The sequence below is a fragment of the Oxyura jamaicensis genome, chromosome 10 (genome assembly GCF_011077185.1).
Source record: "Oxyura jamaicensis isolate SHBP4307 breed ruddy duck chromosome 10, BPBGC_Ojam_1.0, whole genome shotgun sequence".
NCBI classification, from domain to species: Eukaryota; Metazoa; Chordata; class Aves; order Anseriformes; family Anatidae; genus Oxyura; species Oxyura jamaicensis.
Genome location: NC_048902.1, coordinates 3,465,622 through 3,485,160, shown reverse-complemented (window position 1 = coordinate 3,485,160; position 19,539 = coordinate 3,465,622). Strand labels below are relative to the sequence as shown.

Here is a 19,539-nt window from a genome sequence, read left to right as displayed (position 1 = left end):
ACATGAATTTTGGAAATAATGATGATACCCTTATCTATGTTTGGATTATGCATTTTACAGTCTGCTTTTTTCAATGACTCTAAATTTGTTCCATTAGCCCAAGGTGATTCCTTGTATATCAAACAAAGATTCAGATCAAACTGACTTTAGATTTAAAGCATCTAAAGGACTGTTCTTAATTACCTGTCTTTTATTCTGTAGTCAACGCCTGAACCTCTTTGGTTTTGTGGCCATTACTTCCTATTAACTATCTCATTTATACTAATTTTGTCCTCAGCTGCTACATCTTGGGGGAATTTTTATTTGAGGGATTGATTATCAGGAGTCACTTTTCATTGTTCTTAAATTGAAGTTTATTTCTATGTACAATAAAGAATCTTTGGGGAGTTGTAGAGAGGTTTCAAAATTGCTCAAAACTGTGGACCAACAAGCTGTATTTACCAGAGATGGTCACAGACTTTGTTTTCCTTTCATAAGGTTCTTTCCAGAAGAACGGCAGCTCCAGATATCTTTGTTGCTTTTTGAGAACTACGGGAAATGGAACTCTTCAGAAACCAAACTGTTAGGCCCCAAACATATAAGATTTCTTGTAAAAGTGTTAGGGACATCACAGGATGTTAGTCTTCTGTGGTTCAGTATCCACTTATGAAACTTGTTAATTACAAGTTAGAAGGAACTAAATTCTAAAACCTATTCCTAAACAGCAGTAAGGTTGAGAATATGTATCAGTAATCCAAGATGAACCATATTAACAAAGATGTAGTTACAACAAGTGTTATAAACTTTGTTCACTTTGAAAACAGTGTAAACTGTTTAAATCTGTTTTCTAAGCTATAGAAAGATAGCCACAGAAATCTATCATAATTTGATCATGTAAACTATTTTTTATAATATATTTACAACAATGTATGGTTATTGGATTCAGCTCATACCTGTTTATTTTGGTGGCAAAACTTAATTTACTCATACGACAAGAACACATACTTCAGGTTGGACGAGGCCCTGGGCAACCTGGTTTAGTGGGTGACATCCCTGTCTATGGCAGGGGGTTGGAACTAAATGGCCTTTAAGGTCCCTTCCAACCCAAGCTGCTCTATTATGAACAGCGTGTCCCATGGTGTCTGATTCCTTTGCATCTAAATTGTTCTTCCTTTTCAGAAGTGAATAGTGTTTGTTTTTAGTCAAATTACAGTTTCCATCCTACTTGTTTAAATTCTTGCACAGAAATCATTAAAGCAGTAAAGCTAAGTTAAATATCTGGTGTTGCACCGTCTTTTACCAGTATTGCTAGTCATGAGTCAGAGCATTTCAAGTCTCTGACCCAGTAAATGTGTTATTTGATTTACCCTGATCATTGTTCTTGCTGGTACTTAGATGAGCATTGTTACAGTGCTAAAATAGCACTTATTGTAAAACAGACTTTTTTCCTAGTTATTTTTGCCATCGTTTATTGCAAATTAAGATGTAAATAGTTTATACCACAGTCCAAGTGGTTGCTTACCTGCTAGACCTTTAATGTTAATCGAAGGCGTACATGGTATGCTGAAAGTGTGTGTTAAATTCTTTAAAGGGCCTGTTTTTAGCACTGCTTTTTCTTGGATTAATGTAGCAAAATAGATATGCTACCTAATATGCTTTTCATAAAATTTGAGTTGATAAAGGTGTTTCTCCTGCCAAGCATGTTGTACTTTGCAGACAGCCATTAACACTCAATGAGGTCATGAATAATTTAATTTATGATGTATTACTATTTAAATATAACAGAGGCAGCACCATACTGCAGCAGAGTGTTTGCTGCAGTATGCAGCAATAACAAAGGTGATACTGGCATTGCCAATTTTGAGCGGGTTGTTCAGTTTTTTATAGGAAACATTTGAAAGGTTAGATTTTGCACTAGAAGTGATGACTTAACAAGGTTTTGTAGGAGACATACATCTTGCTATCTCTGCAGTAGCATTTACTTATATAAACACAGAAAATCAATTTTAGTGATGTTGTGATAAGCTGTTTAATTATTGTGGTTTTAGAAGTCAATAGATTTAAATAATTAATAGCTCATCTAATATGTGGACTGTACCCGTGAAGGTATTTTGAAGGAAGCATCTCCTCCAAGTTGCAGTTGGAGGTCAGTTGCAATGTTTTACAGTTGCCCTGTAAGTAAACTACAACTTTGTTCTGGGTAGTTGGGTTGTGGTAGATGTTCAATAAATAAATAAATAATCTTGCTCAGAATGTAGCTTTATACACTTCTTAAAGAGTACGTTTCAACAAATTTGTCACTTCGGGTCTTAAATCTTCACTTTTTGTTTAAAAGGCCTTGATGGTAAGGAGGAGGTTATTCCTCACGTATAATTGCAGTAAATTCTACCATAAAAGTGCCAGTAACTTTCTTAAGACTGCTGATATTCATGAGGTGATACAACTGGAGCAGGTTATGTGAAACAAATTTATCTTATAATTTTTGTATAACCAATAATAATACATTCTGAAATCCTGAAACGCTCTTCTGGAGCTCTGAAGTACATTTAAGTTCAAAATGAAGTATAAGCTTTGTAAACTGATGTCAGATTACCAAGTTGCTTTCATACTGTAAGCATCTTCATCTGTTTTATCTGTTTTAACCATACACTATTGAAGACATTGAATCTTAATTCATTATCCACTAGGTTAAAGACCAAAATCTCCATTCTAGAGAGGGAAGCTAAGTTGGGGGTAATGTCTTTTCTTTTCTCCACACAGTCTAAACAGTATCTCTGAGCTTCGTAACTAGTTTGAAGATGCAAGGCAATTCTATTTTAACTATGCATACACTACTACTTCACGGAGTTCCGAAGATATGCGTAGTGCAAAGAGCTAGCTTTCTGTGCTTTACCACAAAAAGGTATCGCAGTGGTGGAGGGATGTCTTTATTATGTCTGCCACACAATGATTTCAAAATTTTAGTCAGTCCAATTCGGTTGATTTGTATGCCAGATTCCAGTGAAGGAATGGTTTAGTTGCCTTATGTAAATATCTTCAGTGAACCCAGAAATTTACCTGAAATATAACCTGAGAAATGTGTAAATGTTGATTCTGAACTGTAACTTTTTGACTTTTTTTAATTTGCATTTCTTTAAAAAGGAAAATCTCTGGAAATGCCTCTTTAGGCCTGAATTAGTTTCCTTCTAGGCATGTGTACAAATTTCCTCATGCTTTCTGCCTAACAGAAAGCTAAACAATCTCACAGTATATACACAACTTTTTGCAAAAACGTCATCTTTGGATTTAGATTTTACAGAATTTTCTTGTGTAACAAGTTGTCCTTTCTGTTGGCTTTCTAAAAGGGCAGTTTGTTATGGAAATTCCATCCAGTTAGAGAGCGAGAGAAGTCCTCAGACCTAGTAAAGAGTTCTCTTGTATTGTTGCTTGCTTATTCTCTAAAGTGGAAAAGGTTTGTATCAGAAGCAAAGATTACGTAGCAGTGTGATAAGCCTGTCCATCTTTATTCAGTGCTGTTAAGCAAAAGGATTCTGAAGCACAAATAGTAGCATTGTTTCTGCCCATAGATTCCATTACCACTTTAGATGTGTTTTGCCTTTACTTTCCATCTTTCATACTTTTGCATCACATACAGTGTTTGGAATGCATTTCCCGCAGGCTCAATGGGAACCACATGTTTATGAAATTTTTTGTTCCACAAAATTATGTTCCATAATTTTGGTTTTCATTAAAAAATACAACAAAAAAGGATGAAAAAAGGCACGGAAAACCACCATAGTCCTTCTGGTTGGAGAAGGTGGAGAATACAGATAAAACAGGCACTTTGGTGTTAGCTCTCAGGTTGGACATGAAGTCTGAACCAGGACCTCACAGAAAGGTGAGCTGCCTTTCACTGGGTAGCTTCTGGTTATTTTTTTCCAAGATCCCATGGAGTGCTTGTTATTTTGATGCATGCAGGTGCCTGACATTTTATTCATCGACTCTGTTGGGATCTGCCAGTAACTGCATTAACTATGTTCGTCATTTTTTCCTCTGTCATGTGGAGTCAGCTGAAGTACAGTGTACACCCTGGCCTGTGGGAATAGGTGGCAGGTCAAAGAGCAAGCAGGGTGCTGAAGAACCAAAAATATAAAATGATGATTCAGGTTGTTTAGAATATAGTGTATAAAATTCAGAGAGCTAAGCCAAGAAATCTTCCTTTCCTCAGTGTCCCTTGGGCAGAGCAGAGGCGGATGGTGTGTAGAGAAGGAGGTTCTGTAGTAGGCCAGCTATAGGAATACAGATCAATCATCTCCAAACTGTAGGGAAGGACATGGAGAGTACAATAATTTGAAGTTGAAAAGTGTTTGTTAGTATGGATCATATGAGTTTTGTAGGACAGAAATGTAACAAAGTATGACAGAAGTATTGTAAAGGCTATTTTAGAAGACAGAATAAGATTAACATACAACTTCAAAATATTAGCTGAATAATTTGTCTTCATTGAAATAAAATACACCATCTCTGTGGGGAGAAATACACTACTAATACATAAAACTAATTATGCATTTTTGTAAATATTTAAGAGGTTACATGCAGTAACCTCTTATTGTAAAACCAGAATTCACTTAATAGTTAAATAGTTAGACCAAAAAATAAACAACTTAATTTTGTCACTTAAGTATTTTTTTTCTTTAACGAGAGTAAGAGAATATATGAGCAGAATGCCCTATTGTATTGAAGTTTCTAGAAAACTGCCTTGACCTTTTCCCAGTAGCAGGCTTCAGTCACTTTTACCTTCTATCATTTAAAAAATTAATTTAAAAAAGCAACAACACAACTTTATTCACATTGTTCAGAGCTGAGAAGGTATTTCACTCAGTAACTTACATTAGACTCAAAAGTCTGTTCCGTTATAAGAGTTTGGATAAGAATCTTCCTTTTAAAATTAATGTATCAGCATCTGTAGTGTACAACACTGCCTGAAGCTTATAAAAATAACTAACCTCAACTTTCTCTTTCTTGCTTTTCCCTTGGCTTTTTAGCAACACAAATTTAGTGGTTTTTTTTTTTTTTTTTTTTTTTTTTTTTTTTTACCACCAAATAAAACGCTGCTAGGACTTAACTCACCAGATCTTATTCAGTAAGGTGTAATTGAAATGACGTACATGAAGAAAGGCTACAAGAGGTGCTTTAAAGTTCTGCTGTGCTTTTTTTTTTTTATAACTTGGAGGACTGTTTGCAAACATCTTTGTTATGATCCATGCTCAATCTCTACTACCTAGCAGATGTATGAGAAGGTTGGTGTGCATTTGTTTCTACAACTTTATTGTAATCAATTGGTCATGGATGTAAAATAAAAGAAATATCATTAATTATTACAGAAAATTTCAAGACCTAGTTTATCTGAAGGAAAAACAGAAACACCAACACTTAAAAGGTAAATATAATGATCAGCTACATCTTGAAATTCAAGTACACAAAATAACACATGCTGTGTTATTTCTCAGGTAATTGGGTGGAAGTATTTTAATTGATATTTTCATAATGTATATTTTCTGCGATAAAAAATTTTAAACGGCAGTCATAATGTATTTACTCAACAAGGCACAAAGAATTTAGGTTCTAAATGTCAAAATGTGTTCTTAGTAATGCTTAAACTGCAAATTAGTCAAAATTCATAAAACAAGAAATAAATTGTATGAAGTGTTAAAAGAAGCGTTTTGTGTGGTACTGTGTATGAATTAACAGTATTTCCAGGAAAACGGAAAGCAGTTTTAACATACAGCCCAACGTGTTAGTTCATGGGGATTCATTGAGTGTCATGACCCGTGTCGTTTGTTGAAAGCACACTCAACAAAATTATTAGCTTTAATTTGTTGGGTAACTGTATCAATTACTGATCTATGTAAAATAATTGAAATTGTGGATTTTTAATGTCAGTCTGGGAAAATAACTGAGATCTAATACATCGCTTTGGGCATGCAGTGCAGGCAGACGTATACATCATATAATCAATCTAAATTACTACTTCAGGTCCTGTGGCCTGAAATCTCTTCTGCCAATTAGTAGTCTTTCACAATTGTTGATGCAAATTTAACCTTGAAAAGCATAGTCAAAACACAACTGCAGTTATTTTTATAGGTGCACTTAGAGTGCTTTAAAAATAAAAAGGAAAACTGTCTGCTTTCAGTCTCCGTAGGTTACTTCTCTTTTTAGAAAGGTTTTTGTTTTGTTTTTCTTTATTATAGTCTCATGCAGTATGGCAAATCATTTGAAATTTTAAAGTCATTTTCATTTAAAATGCATACTGAAGAGTTGAGGCTAAATGGTTTAGGTATTAGAACCTAACTTTATCTTTAAGCTACAGATCGGTCAACAGTCGTTGTAATTCTAATTGAACATTATGTGCTACATTCTCCTATCCTTGTGTTAAAGTAGGTAAAAGTCATTTTAATTTATAAACCTGTTCTGTTTTCTGCTAGAACTATTAATTTTGATACGTTCGTTGATTTTTATGACCTCCACGACAGACGTCTAGAGTATTGTAGCTCTAGCGCCAGAGGTATTCAGTCCTCGAACACTTCTTTTCAATTTTTAAGCCAACATAGCTATGTTGATATTAACAAGTAATTAGTCCTGTAGGAGCAGATGAGTAGATCACAGCAGCTGGTTCTGAGAAACCTACATCTTTGCCGTGTGGTTTGAAGGCATTATTTTGGAGCAGTCTTGTGTTCCCAGGACAGAATGCCCATGCTGTGCACATACTTCAGAGCTGTGTGAAACATCCATTCTTGGGTGGGTTCTTGAGGACTCCATTAGAAGCTGGAGCATGGTTGGTTGGTGCACTCATGGATCAGAGCTTCCAATTCAGTTTCCTCACCTTCCATACACGAGAGCAGTTCTGTAAACCAAACCGGTATGTGGGAGCAGTCAAGGAATTTGCCTCAAAACCATGCTGTTGTTTCATACCAAAATGTTAATGTAAATGTGACCACGGTACTGATTTTGTTACCTCTAAGTATAGCCTACAGACTGAGGGTCTGCATGCAACTACCATGTATGCAGATGTGTGTCACTTCATACTTGTGTTCTGAAGTTGTATGATTTTCTTTATTGCAATATTTTTTCCTGAATGTTTTTAAATGCTTAATATAAAAAATACTCATGATCTAAATAACATTAAGTGAATATGCATAGCAAATTGCAGCAAAAAACTTCAAACTTAGTAGGATTTCAAAACGAAACACATACATATGCAGAGCTGAACTTCCCTCAGCCTCACTTGGCCTTACATTTTCTATATAATGAGAAAAGAAATCCTCTTAATTTCTAGGCATCTCTAGCTTGGTATGTGTGTGTGTTTTCGCTTAGTAGATTCATCTCTTGTTCTCAAAGCTGTCTCTTCCACTAGTCCCTTGAAGTAGTCTTATTCTAAAGCCAGGCTTCATACAGGCAATACATCAGCTAGTTCCTTAGTATAGCCTAGTTCCTTAGTATAGCCCAGATTTGATATTCTGTAGCCATGGTTGATGTCATGCTTTAGAAACTTCAATTCACTGATTTATTAAAGAACAGTCCATTTTTTTATTTTAACCACTGAAATTCTTGTTTCTATATCCTGTATACAGTTTCTATATACAGTTGTTGTTCTTATATTTTCCAGGTATTCTTGATTTCTGAAATGTTAGTGTTCTTACACTGTAACCAGTGTTTGCATGTAGGGTAGAGCGTTTCATTCAAATATCAGTTAGAAGGCTGTTCATTTTCAGCTACCAACAGAATGTTCCCTTGAAATCCCATATGATTTTTTTTTTTATTGCGGGTTTTAGTGCGTCACAGCTGCTGAGTTTTGCTTCTTCATCAACAGTTCTCAGCAGAGGTAAATTATTTCATTGAAGAACTGGTCAATCTAAATGAGCTTGCTGATGTGTCTAGCAATAAAATATCACTGTTTTCTGGATATTTGTTTCCATGATGGTTATAGCTGTGCAAAAATTTATTCAATTGGTTTTTATACTCTGTTTTATTAGTAAGAGACAGCTTTTTTTTCTGCATGAGAAATAAATATATAAAGATTTTTCCTCCTCCCCATTCCCCCACCTCCCATGCTTCACCAAAAATGAGTTACAGTGAGAAGACTTGGTTGGGTCAGAGCTGGAGGTCTGATTACTAGAAGGTGAGGGAGTTTGTGATGGGTTCCTTTGAGGCGTTAAGGGAGGTTTGTCCTTCTGAGGAGTTTCTCAGTGTGAAATGTGTGTGTACGTACATGTAATTCATTTAGGATTCACAGTGTGGAAACAGTGTAGTGTGTGCTGATGAGGTATTAGTCATCCCTTTATTTAAACCCTTTTTTTTTTTTTTTGCATACCTGTGTTCAAAACTGGCCAGGTAAAGCATAATATTGTGCTTGTTAACTCTGCAACTACTCCCTTGCCCTCAGGCTGCTCGCTGAAAAGTAGTAGCTAAAGTAGCACATGTATATACACTTCCACAAACAGTTGACTGGATTTTCAAATGAATGCATTTCTAAATATTTACTAGAATTTAAGGCTCTGTATAGCTAAGTGTTTTTCTGGAGTAGATACGGTAATTAGGAATAGGTGAAGTAAGGCTAATTACGTTAGCCATGGATGTTGTGTGGTTCTGAGTGGTGATTCCTGTGCTAGAACCTAGTCTTGTGTTTTCTCTCTAATATTTCACTTTCTCCATTTTTCCCTAGGAGTTAGGGAGGGAGGACAAGAATTTGGATAGAAAAGTCGTCTATTGGCAATTGTTTATTGTTTTAGTACAATAAATGAAAAGATAAAAAACACCTTTGTCTGGCAGTGGTAGCAAATATGTAATTGCAAATTGTAATTTAATAAAGGTTGACCTGTCCCTTGAGTTAATTCCTTATTATGATTGAAAAACTGGTGAAACAGGGTGAAAATTATTATTTTGACTACTTCAGTGGCCAATGAGATTTCACAATTCAACAGTATTTCTGTAGTCTCTTATCCCTGCTCAAAATATTCCTGTGTTATAATTCTAAGTAGGAAATAGAATATTTCTGAATTATCCTCTTTAAGTGAAAGTAAAGCTTGAAAACAGATTTATGAATGTTTGCTGCATATACCACCTGGACCAGACTAACCATTTTCTGTGCAGCTCAGCATCACTTGGCATATAGGGGAATCACATTAATTGTTTTAACTTCCTACATCAGTAGGAAAACATGGTTACACTTCTCAGCGTGAAAATATTTTGTAAAACCTTAATAACAGGAAGTTGGTTATTCCTTGTAAAAGTCTTCGGACTCTCTGTTGCTCATCCAGTGTTAAAGGTGGGTTTAGTCAAAAGTGATTTCAAATCATATTTAAAACTACATGAAGAAATAAAGTATGAATGATTTTTTGCTTAATAAGATACTTGATGATACTATCTGTTGCATCTCTTACCTGCGTGTCACTGTTCAGAGACTATTTTCAAGTTTCAGATTCAAAAGTTAAACTGGGAGATGTACTTGCTCCTAATTTCACTTCCTATGCAGAATTTATGTCTAAAACTCATTCTTTCATCTCCCCTCCAATCCTTCTCTTTTTTGTTTGTTTGTGGGTTTTTGGTCCATCAACATCACTATTTAAGGTAATCAGAGCTACTTCTCACTCAGAAAAAAATTTGAATTGGTTTAGAATGATGTTTTTACCAAACTTAAATCTTCACAGCAAAAATAGAGCTCCTCATTGAAATAACGAGAGAAGCCAGTGGTTCCTGTAACAAATAAAAAGAAATATCAGAAAGTAGAATTTATAATATAAACACATAAGGAAATTGTGTATAGCATGGGACTAGATGTTTTTCTGGGTAGAGGTGGCATCTGAAATACGCAGTTCAGTCTCTGGAGAATTTTATTCTCCCCCCTCTCTAATAACCCTAGAGGACTGCATGTATACAAGACTTAAACTGCAGCTACTTTGTATAAAAGTTCATACACTGTGTTTTAGATCTTATTATACAATTAAATTCTCATTCTTACTTGTATGAGTCAGTACCATTCCTTCCTATTTTTAATCAACATGCAGTTTTACTCTGAGAAACGGTCCTCACAGGTTTACTTTTTCAATGAATTCTCAAATTTCTAGCTGTTCCACTAAATTTTAGATTTAAATTAATGTTGATTTCCAACTATTCTTTTTTCTCCTGACTGCCACTAGTACTGCAGAGTTAATTTGGCAATATAAAGGTATGAACTGGCTTCTTTTATTTGTACATCATCAACAGAAATTCCCAAATAGCTGTATCGACATCTGCATCAAAGAGGAGCTTAATGGTGTATTTTGAAAAGTTCCACATCGTAGAAAGGGAACAACTTAACCTTCATTTCTGGAGATGAAATGCAAGAATTGGAGAGTACTAAGGCTGTTTGTAACTGGTTAAGAAAAATGCACTTGTTAAATTCAGCCCATCTTGCTATGAAAATACCAAATAGGAAATCTGCAATACCGCTCTGAGTGTCACTTTGCAGAGCACAGCCATGTGGTGCTTTATTTTAGCTGTTATATAAATAACATGTTTTGTTTTTTTCAGCAAACAAGAGCATGAGTCTTCAGAGGAAACAAAAGAATGCAATAGAAATCAAACTAAAAAAGTTGCATCGGTTGAAAAGAATGAAGAAAACTCATCGTTGTCGGATACAAAAAACGTTCCCAATTTGGAACTCCATGACGATAGCTCCAAGAACTCTTTGCATGAGAAAGGAGCATGTTGTGATTCAGATAGTAACAAACAATCAGTAGACAAAGAACAAAAATGTATTCATGGTGACAGTGAGTTGAAAACTTGCCAAAGTTCAGATGATGGTGTCTTGACTGACCAGACTAAAGTACAACACTTGGATGAAACTACACTTTCAGCAATGAACGCAAAGGACTTAAAACTAACATTGGGTGAAGATGTTAGTTTTGAGCAGTTCTTGAGAAAAAGGAATGAACCTGAATCCGTTAGTTCAGACATTAGTGAACAAGGCAGTATTCATTTGGAGCCTTTGACTCCATCAGAGGTGCTAGAGCATGAAGCGACTGAAATTCTTCAGAAAGGTAATGTTGCACCTTCATCAAAGAAAGCTGAACGACCCTCTGAACGAACAGACGAGACTTCTAAAGAAAGCAGTCCCAACAGAATGGAAACAACTGTAAACAAGACAGATGAAAATGAAACAAGCTGAAATTGTTTTCATTTTATTGTTTATTATAAATAATGGTAGGAACACCATGGACCATTGCTGACAAGTGTGCTCATTGTTGCGTAGGGTTTTTTGAGAGAAAGAGGCACAGCAGGGAAACTGCATATGAAGGTAGCATGTACATTCATGTACAATTGAATTAACCAAGTTTATGAAAGGAAACACATTTCAATTTGTCTGCCTGTCTCTTCTGTGTGGTATATCTTAATAAACCAACATTTGAAAGGAGGAATAAATTCTATTTTTTTAATCTCGCATAAAGTGATTTGCTAGTCAAGAAAAGATTTTAAAAATCCTTAAGTGAAATGGTGGAATTTAGTATGAATTCAGTTCTGATGCTGAAGTGAAGCACACTTGTAGCAATGGTTGTTGGTCTACTGATAAATTGGGTAGACATAAACCTTTGGATTTGGTGTCACATTCCTGTCTGTAAAAGCATGTAAACAGAATTATATGAATCTATGCACCTCTGTACAGGTGTAATCCTGCCAGACTGTAAGCTTACCTTAATAAACTTTCAGTGAAAGTGGAAATATTATGACAAAATATATATATTTGTGGGGTTTTCAATGTGCAGGCTGTGCAGAAATACCGAGCATAATTGTATAAAGTTAGGACATACTGCTGAAAGTACTGTAGCTGTTAGGCTTTTACCATTGTTTTAAATATTCTTAGTCGTAGACCCATAGGAATGGTCTGTAAGTCAAACCAAAGTATGGTTTAATGTAAAAATTGTTTTAAGCAGAAAGAAGGAAAACCCCAAACTGGAAATACCAGCTGGCATACGTTCTGCCATTTTGCAGCTGCTACATGCTAACTGTTACAGAAAGGACACGAGAGCATAGGAATGTACGGTTCGATTTCAGGACTTTTTGTAGTCTGTTATGTACAGAAAGATAGCTGCTGGTTTTGGGTTGTTTTTTTTTTTTTCTTCATAGCTAGCAGCTAGGTATAGGAATGCAAATGACTAACAGTAGCTTGCTCTTAGGACTTCATTGCTCCATTTGAAACATTCAGAATGTGCTTTTGACTTAGTCTTATTTCTAATGAATGTTAAATGTTTTGAACAGCTGTTAAAGCACTGCTGTAAATTATTACTTTTTGAGTAAATATTTGCAACAAAATCTTGTCTTTGTGAATAATTTTATTGCTTAGCTTGAAACTTTGGGCATAGTCTTCCCACCTTTTTAAAAAAAGCTTTATTAGCAGATTCCAGAAATTATTTCATTTCAAAATTGTGGATTTGACACTTAAGTGAATTTTTGAAATAAGCAAGTGCCTATGCATAAGCATATTTTTGTAGCCGTATATTGTGGTTAGATGCGCCAACTTTTCCAGATATAAAGATATTTTTCTGGGCCATCAGCATGCTACTGAAGTCTGCTCTGTCCTTTTAGGTTAACTAGGGTTAGCTGCTAAATGGGTCTAATTAGCAACAGTGTTAAAATTTAGAGACCATTCAGCTCATTGTTGGAACTTCTAAATAAACCACATTTCAACATCTTAAAAATCGCTTCAAACTCTTAAAAAGCTGTATGAATCAGATGTTAAAGTGCTTCTTAATTTTCATCCATGCAGGTTTAGAAGCCTTTTAGAAAGAAAAGTGGAACGGCTTACATAGTCACAGCTCTCCAAGATCTGCTGCTTTAAGAACTCCAAATAAGAAACAAGTGAAAAGGCTGAGAACAATAAGTTGCAGTATTCTTGTGATCTTTAAAGGTTGTAGTGAATTTTTTAATTTGAGGTAGACTGAACAGGTCTGGTGTCTTCATGCTTGTAGGCATGAGTGATTATAAAATGCAGCATCCCAAAAAGGGTATTGCAGAGTTCTAAACCAGCTGTAGAACTTGGTGCATATGTTACTGAAGGAGTTCCTGTGTTCATATAAGCCAAGAGAAACCTGTACTGGTTTTAATCTGAATATTACTTTTTACATGCCAGTTAATTATTTTGAATAACAATCTGATATGTGGTGTTGGAAAACATTAACTTCAAGTGGAGCCAGTTGTATGGTACTTGCTCGTAACATCCTCACATTTGTCTTTTATTATGCAATTAAATTTTTAAAATATTTACTATTTTAATAATACAAATGTGGATGAAAAATGTGTAGTTGGAAAGCTACTGTTGCAAAAGTTTGGAAAATCAAAAATTTAAAAACCTGAGTATTTGACAAAAGTATGTATTCTCAGATATTTAATATGGAAACCCTTATTTATTTCAATCCATGTAGAGAATCCATATCCCTTAGGACAGTAATGTTAGGCCATAAACCCACAAATGAAATGTCAGCGCTTCCAAAGGAAGAGGTGAGAGAGAACTAGGTTGTTCTAGCAAGACCATGGGATAACTTTAAATAGGCAAATAAAATGTATCATGAAAGCAGTGGCATGTTATTTTGTGAAGGAGAAAATCTAAGAATCTATTGCAGTTTTCCTATCTGAAGTAATTTGTTTGCTGTTTGAACGCTGCAGGAGGTTGCATAATGATGAAAATCACTCTGTCGTGTATTCAGTGGGTTTCCTAGAGCTAAGTTAAATGGGTGCTTTTGACTGATGTCACTCCAGAAGATCAATTAACACTGACTGCATTCTGAGCTATTTGAATGTAATCGGTGCACATAATTCATTTTTTTTTGTTTTCTGAGTGATGTAAAAGTTTTGTTTTGTTTTGTTTTGTTTCCCATCCAGCCATTGGTAGTTGTTCTGTGCCACCATTCTCTTTGAATTTAGAAAGACGTTTTACCTGAAGTTTGCCTTACCAAAAAAAGTAACATAAGGTTAGTTCTTGGCGTCCATACTAGAATCACTGTTTTCCTTCTGAAGACATTTACAATATGTGCTTGAATAACAAATTTACCTTTGTTTATATAACTTTGTATTTTTAAGGAAGTCACATGCCACACGTGTTCTTTATTTGCATTTAATGGAAAGCTGTTGTAATTAATAGAATATGCTCAGTGATTATACAGTCACTTGGCACTTCCTTAAGTACGGCAAATGCCTCAGTTTGTCTTGTGCAGTTTGTCAAAGAAACTTTGGCTTACCTAGGATTCAGTTCTTTCATAGAATGCATGACTAAACCCAGGAAAATAATCAGATTGAATCATAGTTCGTAGTGAGTTCCAAGAATAGGCTGATGTATTTCAAATTGCCATTTTAAGCAAAACCTAGAAGAAGCAGAACATCAATAACATTTATATAACAAAAGTATGTCCAGTTTTACTTATTGGAAATGGAGAGAGAAGAACCCTGGGCAATAGGTTGACATCACGTTCTCTGGTGCTTTAGTGACAGAAGGCATTAGAAACTGAAGGGCTGTGTTAAGAATCCCAAGTAACACTTTTTATTCTGCAAAACCTTACATAAAAAACAAAAACCAACCAAAAAAATCAAAACTCGAAGCTTTTCTGCAAGTGTAAGCATTGTTATTTATATGCTAGCATGTAGAAAGCAATGAATTATTTTTTTAATGCTCTAAGGTATACTAATATTCCAACAAAGACTGTGGCCATACGCTGTCACAGTAGAGTTTTGTAAGAGACTGTTCACAAATTTGTGTAGAGCAGATTTTATACCTGATTGTTCTCCTCCTGTTCTCATTAGTGTTTTATTTTTGAGGCCTGTGAGCTGAGCTTATTTTGTGTAGTTGCACCCTGTATTTTTGATGTATGCTTAATATAATATGCCTCTAATAAAAAATTTGGTAAGTATGTTTTATGATTACTCGAATGATTTTTTGCTTTTAATAAAACTTTTGCTCTAATTTTAACGTAGCTCGAGGAACAGTGGTGATGAAGCCCAGCATGTTATCTCCTTTGAGCATTAAGTATCGAAGTATAATTTTGACTACGTATTATTTCTGTTAGTTCACTGCTTTATTAAAATGAAAATATGTTGACCGGTATTTCCTATTAGTTTACAGAGGTTGCCCAGAGCTCTGTGCTGTGTTCTTTCAGGTTTTGGATCACTGTTCTAGCTTTAAAACACTCGACTGAAATTTTGTATTTAGTCATTTTATTGATTCAAGCTAAGCATGTGAAATTTTCTTCTGTACTGCACCAGATGCATATTAATAAAAAAGAAAAAGGAATGGGGGGAGAAGAAAACGTGGAAAATGTTTAGCTGTGAAACAGTTCTTTTCGAGGGAGATTAATGTAGTCGTTATGCCCGCAAGGCATTATAAAGCATGTTTATGGATGTAAAAATGAGCTGGTTTTGTTGAAGTTTATTTACTGTTTGAACCATTACTTCAGAGAGGCTGAGGTTTTTATGACAACCACAAGAATAACTGTGATGTTGATCTGTGTATCTGCATTTAAAGTGGGGGGTTTTATTTTATTTTTAGAATGACCATTGCTGAACAAATGCCTTGTGTTATAAAGTTAATGTAAATAAACCTAGGGTTTTTTATTTTAGTTCACTAAATTCTCAATATTAAGCATTTAATTTAAAAGAGCTGTTTTCTTTGGAACAAAAATTTTGGTGAATGGGATAGCATACACTGGTATCTTTATAAAGGAAATTGTCTTCCCATACTGATGATGCAGCAGCCTTGGAAATTGAAGCTTTCATTCCTCAGTCAATGTTTGATGTCTATTTATTCTTACGCATGGAGTACAATTTTTCTGGGATACCTAACAAATACGTTGCATTTCACTAAATATCATTTAGATAGCTTCTTTCTGCCTGTCACAATCCTTTGTGTCTTGGAATGTATCTTTCCTGATGGCCGATGTATAATCAACTTCTAGGTTGTTGGATGGAGATGGAAAGCAACAGACACAGAAGAGAAGCAAAAGTAAGTTCAAAATTTTAATCATGAGCGTGTTACATGCAGGACAGGTGGTTTAACCTGCTTTAGTTGATAAAGTGATGGTTTTTTTACTGTTCCTAAAATTGTAGCTTGAGGAAGTAGTGTGGTTGACTTGAATGGCTCTGAAAGATAGCAAAAAAAAACTTGAGATGTGCAAATCAGATCAGAGTTCACAAAAGGATCCTGATGTGGGGAAGCTTCTCTTGTAGTTGTGTGACTGTCCTCTCTTTTCTTTCCCAGACAGTATACTTGATGCCCTCAGTTGTCCTAGAGGAGACAAGTGCTTTTATGATCTTCCTTGATGGAACCAAAAAGACGTTGTTAGCATGTGGCATGTATGCAGTTTTATATTAAGATATTAAGAAGTGACTTAACATTAAGATGTGAATAGTAGCATTTTATTCATCTTTGCTATACAGTGAAGTTCTGCCAATTCTTCCTAAGATTGTCCTAGCACTAATGCTTAATATAAACATCCGTTAAACTATAGCTTGCAACTTTTTTGTGACCTTTCTCTGAAATAGCAAGCTAATCAGTACCCCAGCAGTGAAGTGTCAAGGCAGACCGCCATCCTCTGTTTTAAGGCTGATAATGAGTTACCTTTTCTTGAGGTTTACCTATGAAATTTCTTCAGGTTTGCTTCAAAGCACTGAACCTGTATTGTTTATATACCTGCTTGGCACTTAGTATTGATTCAATTTAAAGTAGTAAGATAAAATTCTTAAAGCAGAACATACTTTTTAATAACCTAAAACTTCTGTCTATTCAACAAAAGAAATCCATTTACCATCAGGCTCCTCAGAAGGCAATTTTGCTGATGAAAAGGAAAATTGAAGTACAACCTACATTTAAAACACAGCAAACATGCCTTACTTTTTTTCTTTCCCCAGCAGACATTATGCTAGTTACTTGTGGATGGGAATGTATAATAATCCACTCTGCCCAGATCTCTTCTTCTCAGCTTTATTCAGTGGAATGCTTTCCCTTTGCAGCTGTTTATCTTAGCATATTTAAAATACTAGTGAGAGTGTAGTGCTGGTATCAAACAGATGTAACAGTGGTATTGTCTTTAAATATCAGAAGCGAGGTTTTCAGCAGAGGTGTTTGAAAGATGAGCTTGGAAGTAAAATTAAAACTTTTAATAGACATTATCAATGGACTGAGTACAGCATAAATGTAAAATAAATGTTGCAGTCACAATTTTGTCATCGCTCCACTTTTAGTTTATCCGTGGCTATTTCAGAAGTGGTTTCTTTGCCCTTCCTGTAGGTGTTAAGACCTTCCTGGTTTCTCTCTTAGCTGGTGCCTATTTGTGCTCTTCACCTGTCTTCTCTCTCAAACTATGGAACTGATGCACATAACAGAATTCAAAATAATTATTTCCAGCTGTACTTTGTGGTTTGTTGCTTCAGTTTCAACCCCACAAGAAGGGCTGTGTACCTTAAAGCTTATCTTTCCCTTAGAGACACAGATACAGTTGAAGTGAAAAAGATGATTCCCTTTCCTTCTAAGCCTACATCTTGACACACTTTGGACTGCTATACTATGGGAAACCACAGCCTAAAAAATAAAGCTTTTGGCGTAGTCTGCAGGGGATTGGATACAAATTCTATTGTGACAAGGGAAAGCATTGCCAGAGAGGAATAAGCACAGTGAGCTTTCAGTATACCAAGCAGCTGCAAGTAATGAAGCTATTGGGTCTGAGACTGTCTGCTTATTATGGCTGGGTCTCCAGAGACGTTATTAGTTTCAATCAACTGCTGTCACTAAAGGTGGAAACCTTTTTTTGAGTAAGACCTATACATCTTTCAGTGTAGTCTTTAAAGGTCATAATGCAACTTCTGTTATTTGCATGCATGTAATATGTTTTTAGAGGTATGCAAATTCAATATATTTGGTTTATCCAAGCAAGCATGTTGCAATATCCTATTGTAATTACAGAACATTCATTTTAAATCTGGATTCTGAATTCAAATGTTATTTGCGTAGGATTTTGTTAAATAAAAACTGGTCTGCCACTCAGGAAGGTGCTAATCACTCGTACTTTAGTTTTTATTTACTTTATAAATGAAATGTTATTACTAAATAAATCTGGGACAGGATGGAGGGACTCAAAATGAATCCCAGTAGTATAAGTAATTAGAAGATTTCAGCTTGAAAGGAAACTCAGAAAAAGCTGAACTTGGTGGAGGGTAAGTGGTGGTGGTATAGGAAGTCAAGTGAAGTCTTAACCACACTGAACTGTCACTGCATTCCCACAGGTTTGCCTTGTACACGCACATCTTGTTTATGTGCAACCACATTGCAAATATAATTGGGTGTTATTTTCCCTGATGTAGATGGAGAGTTTAAAAACAACAACAACTTATTTTTGATCATGTTAAAAAGAGGGTAGAGCTCAGCAACAATCCTTACTCTCTTTTGAGCACAAATTTATCTAAACAGATTGTTGTACAATTGCCTCTATACTTGATTTAGAGGATTCTGCTAATCAGAGTATGCTCCTGGCCAGGTGAGCTACCCATTGGAGGGAAATAGGATTTCATCTTCTCTCTCCGTGTAATAAGTTGTGTGATCAATCAGGTTGTGCTAGTGAGGTGGGGGCTACCTAAGGGCTCTGGGAAACGTTGTTCTTCTCCAAGACACCTTTGCTCTCAAAGCATTTGCTAGACTTGTGCATTTCCACCATGCTAAAGCTGGCCCTTCCTAGCACAGTTGTCCATAGACACTATTATATATATGGGAAAGATTCGTGTTGAAATTAAAACAGAGTTCTGCATGAAAGGGGATGCCTTTCTTTTTCCTGACTGTGAGTTAGCACTGAGTGATTTAACTGCGCTAGGGAACTGTGGCTTAGCAGTGTTTTAACATGCTGTGACCTCCAACTGCCACTTGTATTTTGGCTGTAATAACAGTATATTTTTTGTCTTCTCGCATCATATGTGGTTTAGATTAATGCATTCGTTATCTGATGTGTTTACACACTCCTTACAAATGCACATTCTTTCCACAATAACAAAATACATTGTTTGAGAGAGCTTACAATCCACTTAAACTCTGAGAGTTTCTTGATTGCATCTCTTTTATATCATTTTGTATGTGACCTTCAACTCTGTAAAATAAACTGAAAAAATGCTTTAAAAGCATTGGTCTCCTGCTTATCCAAATGAGAGCGGGTAAAATATATCCACTCTAAACTTCTGTCTCACTACAATAACAGGTATATCCTCTTATTTATAGGTGGTGCTAAAGCTGGTAGGAATTCTGCTGAAGATAATCTCCAGAGAAGATACAAATCAGCAAATGGAGAGTGTCTTCGGTTTGTCTAGATGCATCATTGCAATAAAAGGTCAATAAGAAGCAGCAGCAAACGGGAACTTTACTGTGAGTGGAACAAAGAATGTACAGGCAAAATGTTTCTTTTAGTTAATGAGAGTAGAGGACTCTGTCAAGAAACATTAGTTTCTGTTCAGCCTCAGACCTGTGGCCTCACAGCACAAAGAAATTTGACCTGACTGTAATCTGATATTCTTGAATATAAT

At 35.4% G+C, this 19,539-nt stretch overlaps 1 protein-coding gene and 1 long non-coding RNA gene across 13 annotated transcripts in view; both read left to right on the top strand.

Annotated features, from left to right (window-relative positions):
- ZNF280D (zinc finger protein 280D) overlaps window positions 1-14,894 on the top strand; it is a 51,407-nt gene extending 36,513 nt beyond the window's left edge. For 11 of the 12 annotated variants that reach the window (XM_035335476.1, XM_035335467.1, XM_035335471.1 and 8 more), the window contains one exon: window positions 10,528-14,894. In XM_035335476.1, coding sequence (XP_035191367.1) covers window positions 10,528-11,164 — 637 coding nt within the window. In that variant the 3' untranslated portion in view covers window positions 11,165-14,894. The remainder of the gene's footprint in view (window positions 1-10,527) is intronic. The other variant, XR_004753479.1, reaches the window with a different exon arrangement.
- Window positions 14,895-15,864: 970 nt separating this feature from the next.
- LOC118171944 lies at window positions 15,865-18,361 on the top strand. Its single transcript, XR_004753480.1, has 2 exons — window positions 15,865-15,986; window positions 16,242-18,361. It is a non-coding gene; the product is annotated as an uncharacterized LOC118171944 (long non-coding RNA).
- Window positions 18,362-19,539: the final 1,178 nt, after the last annotated feature.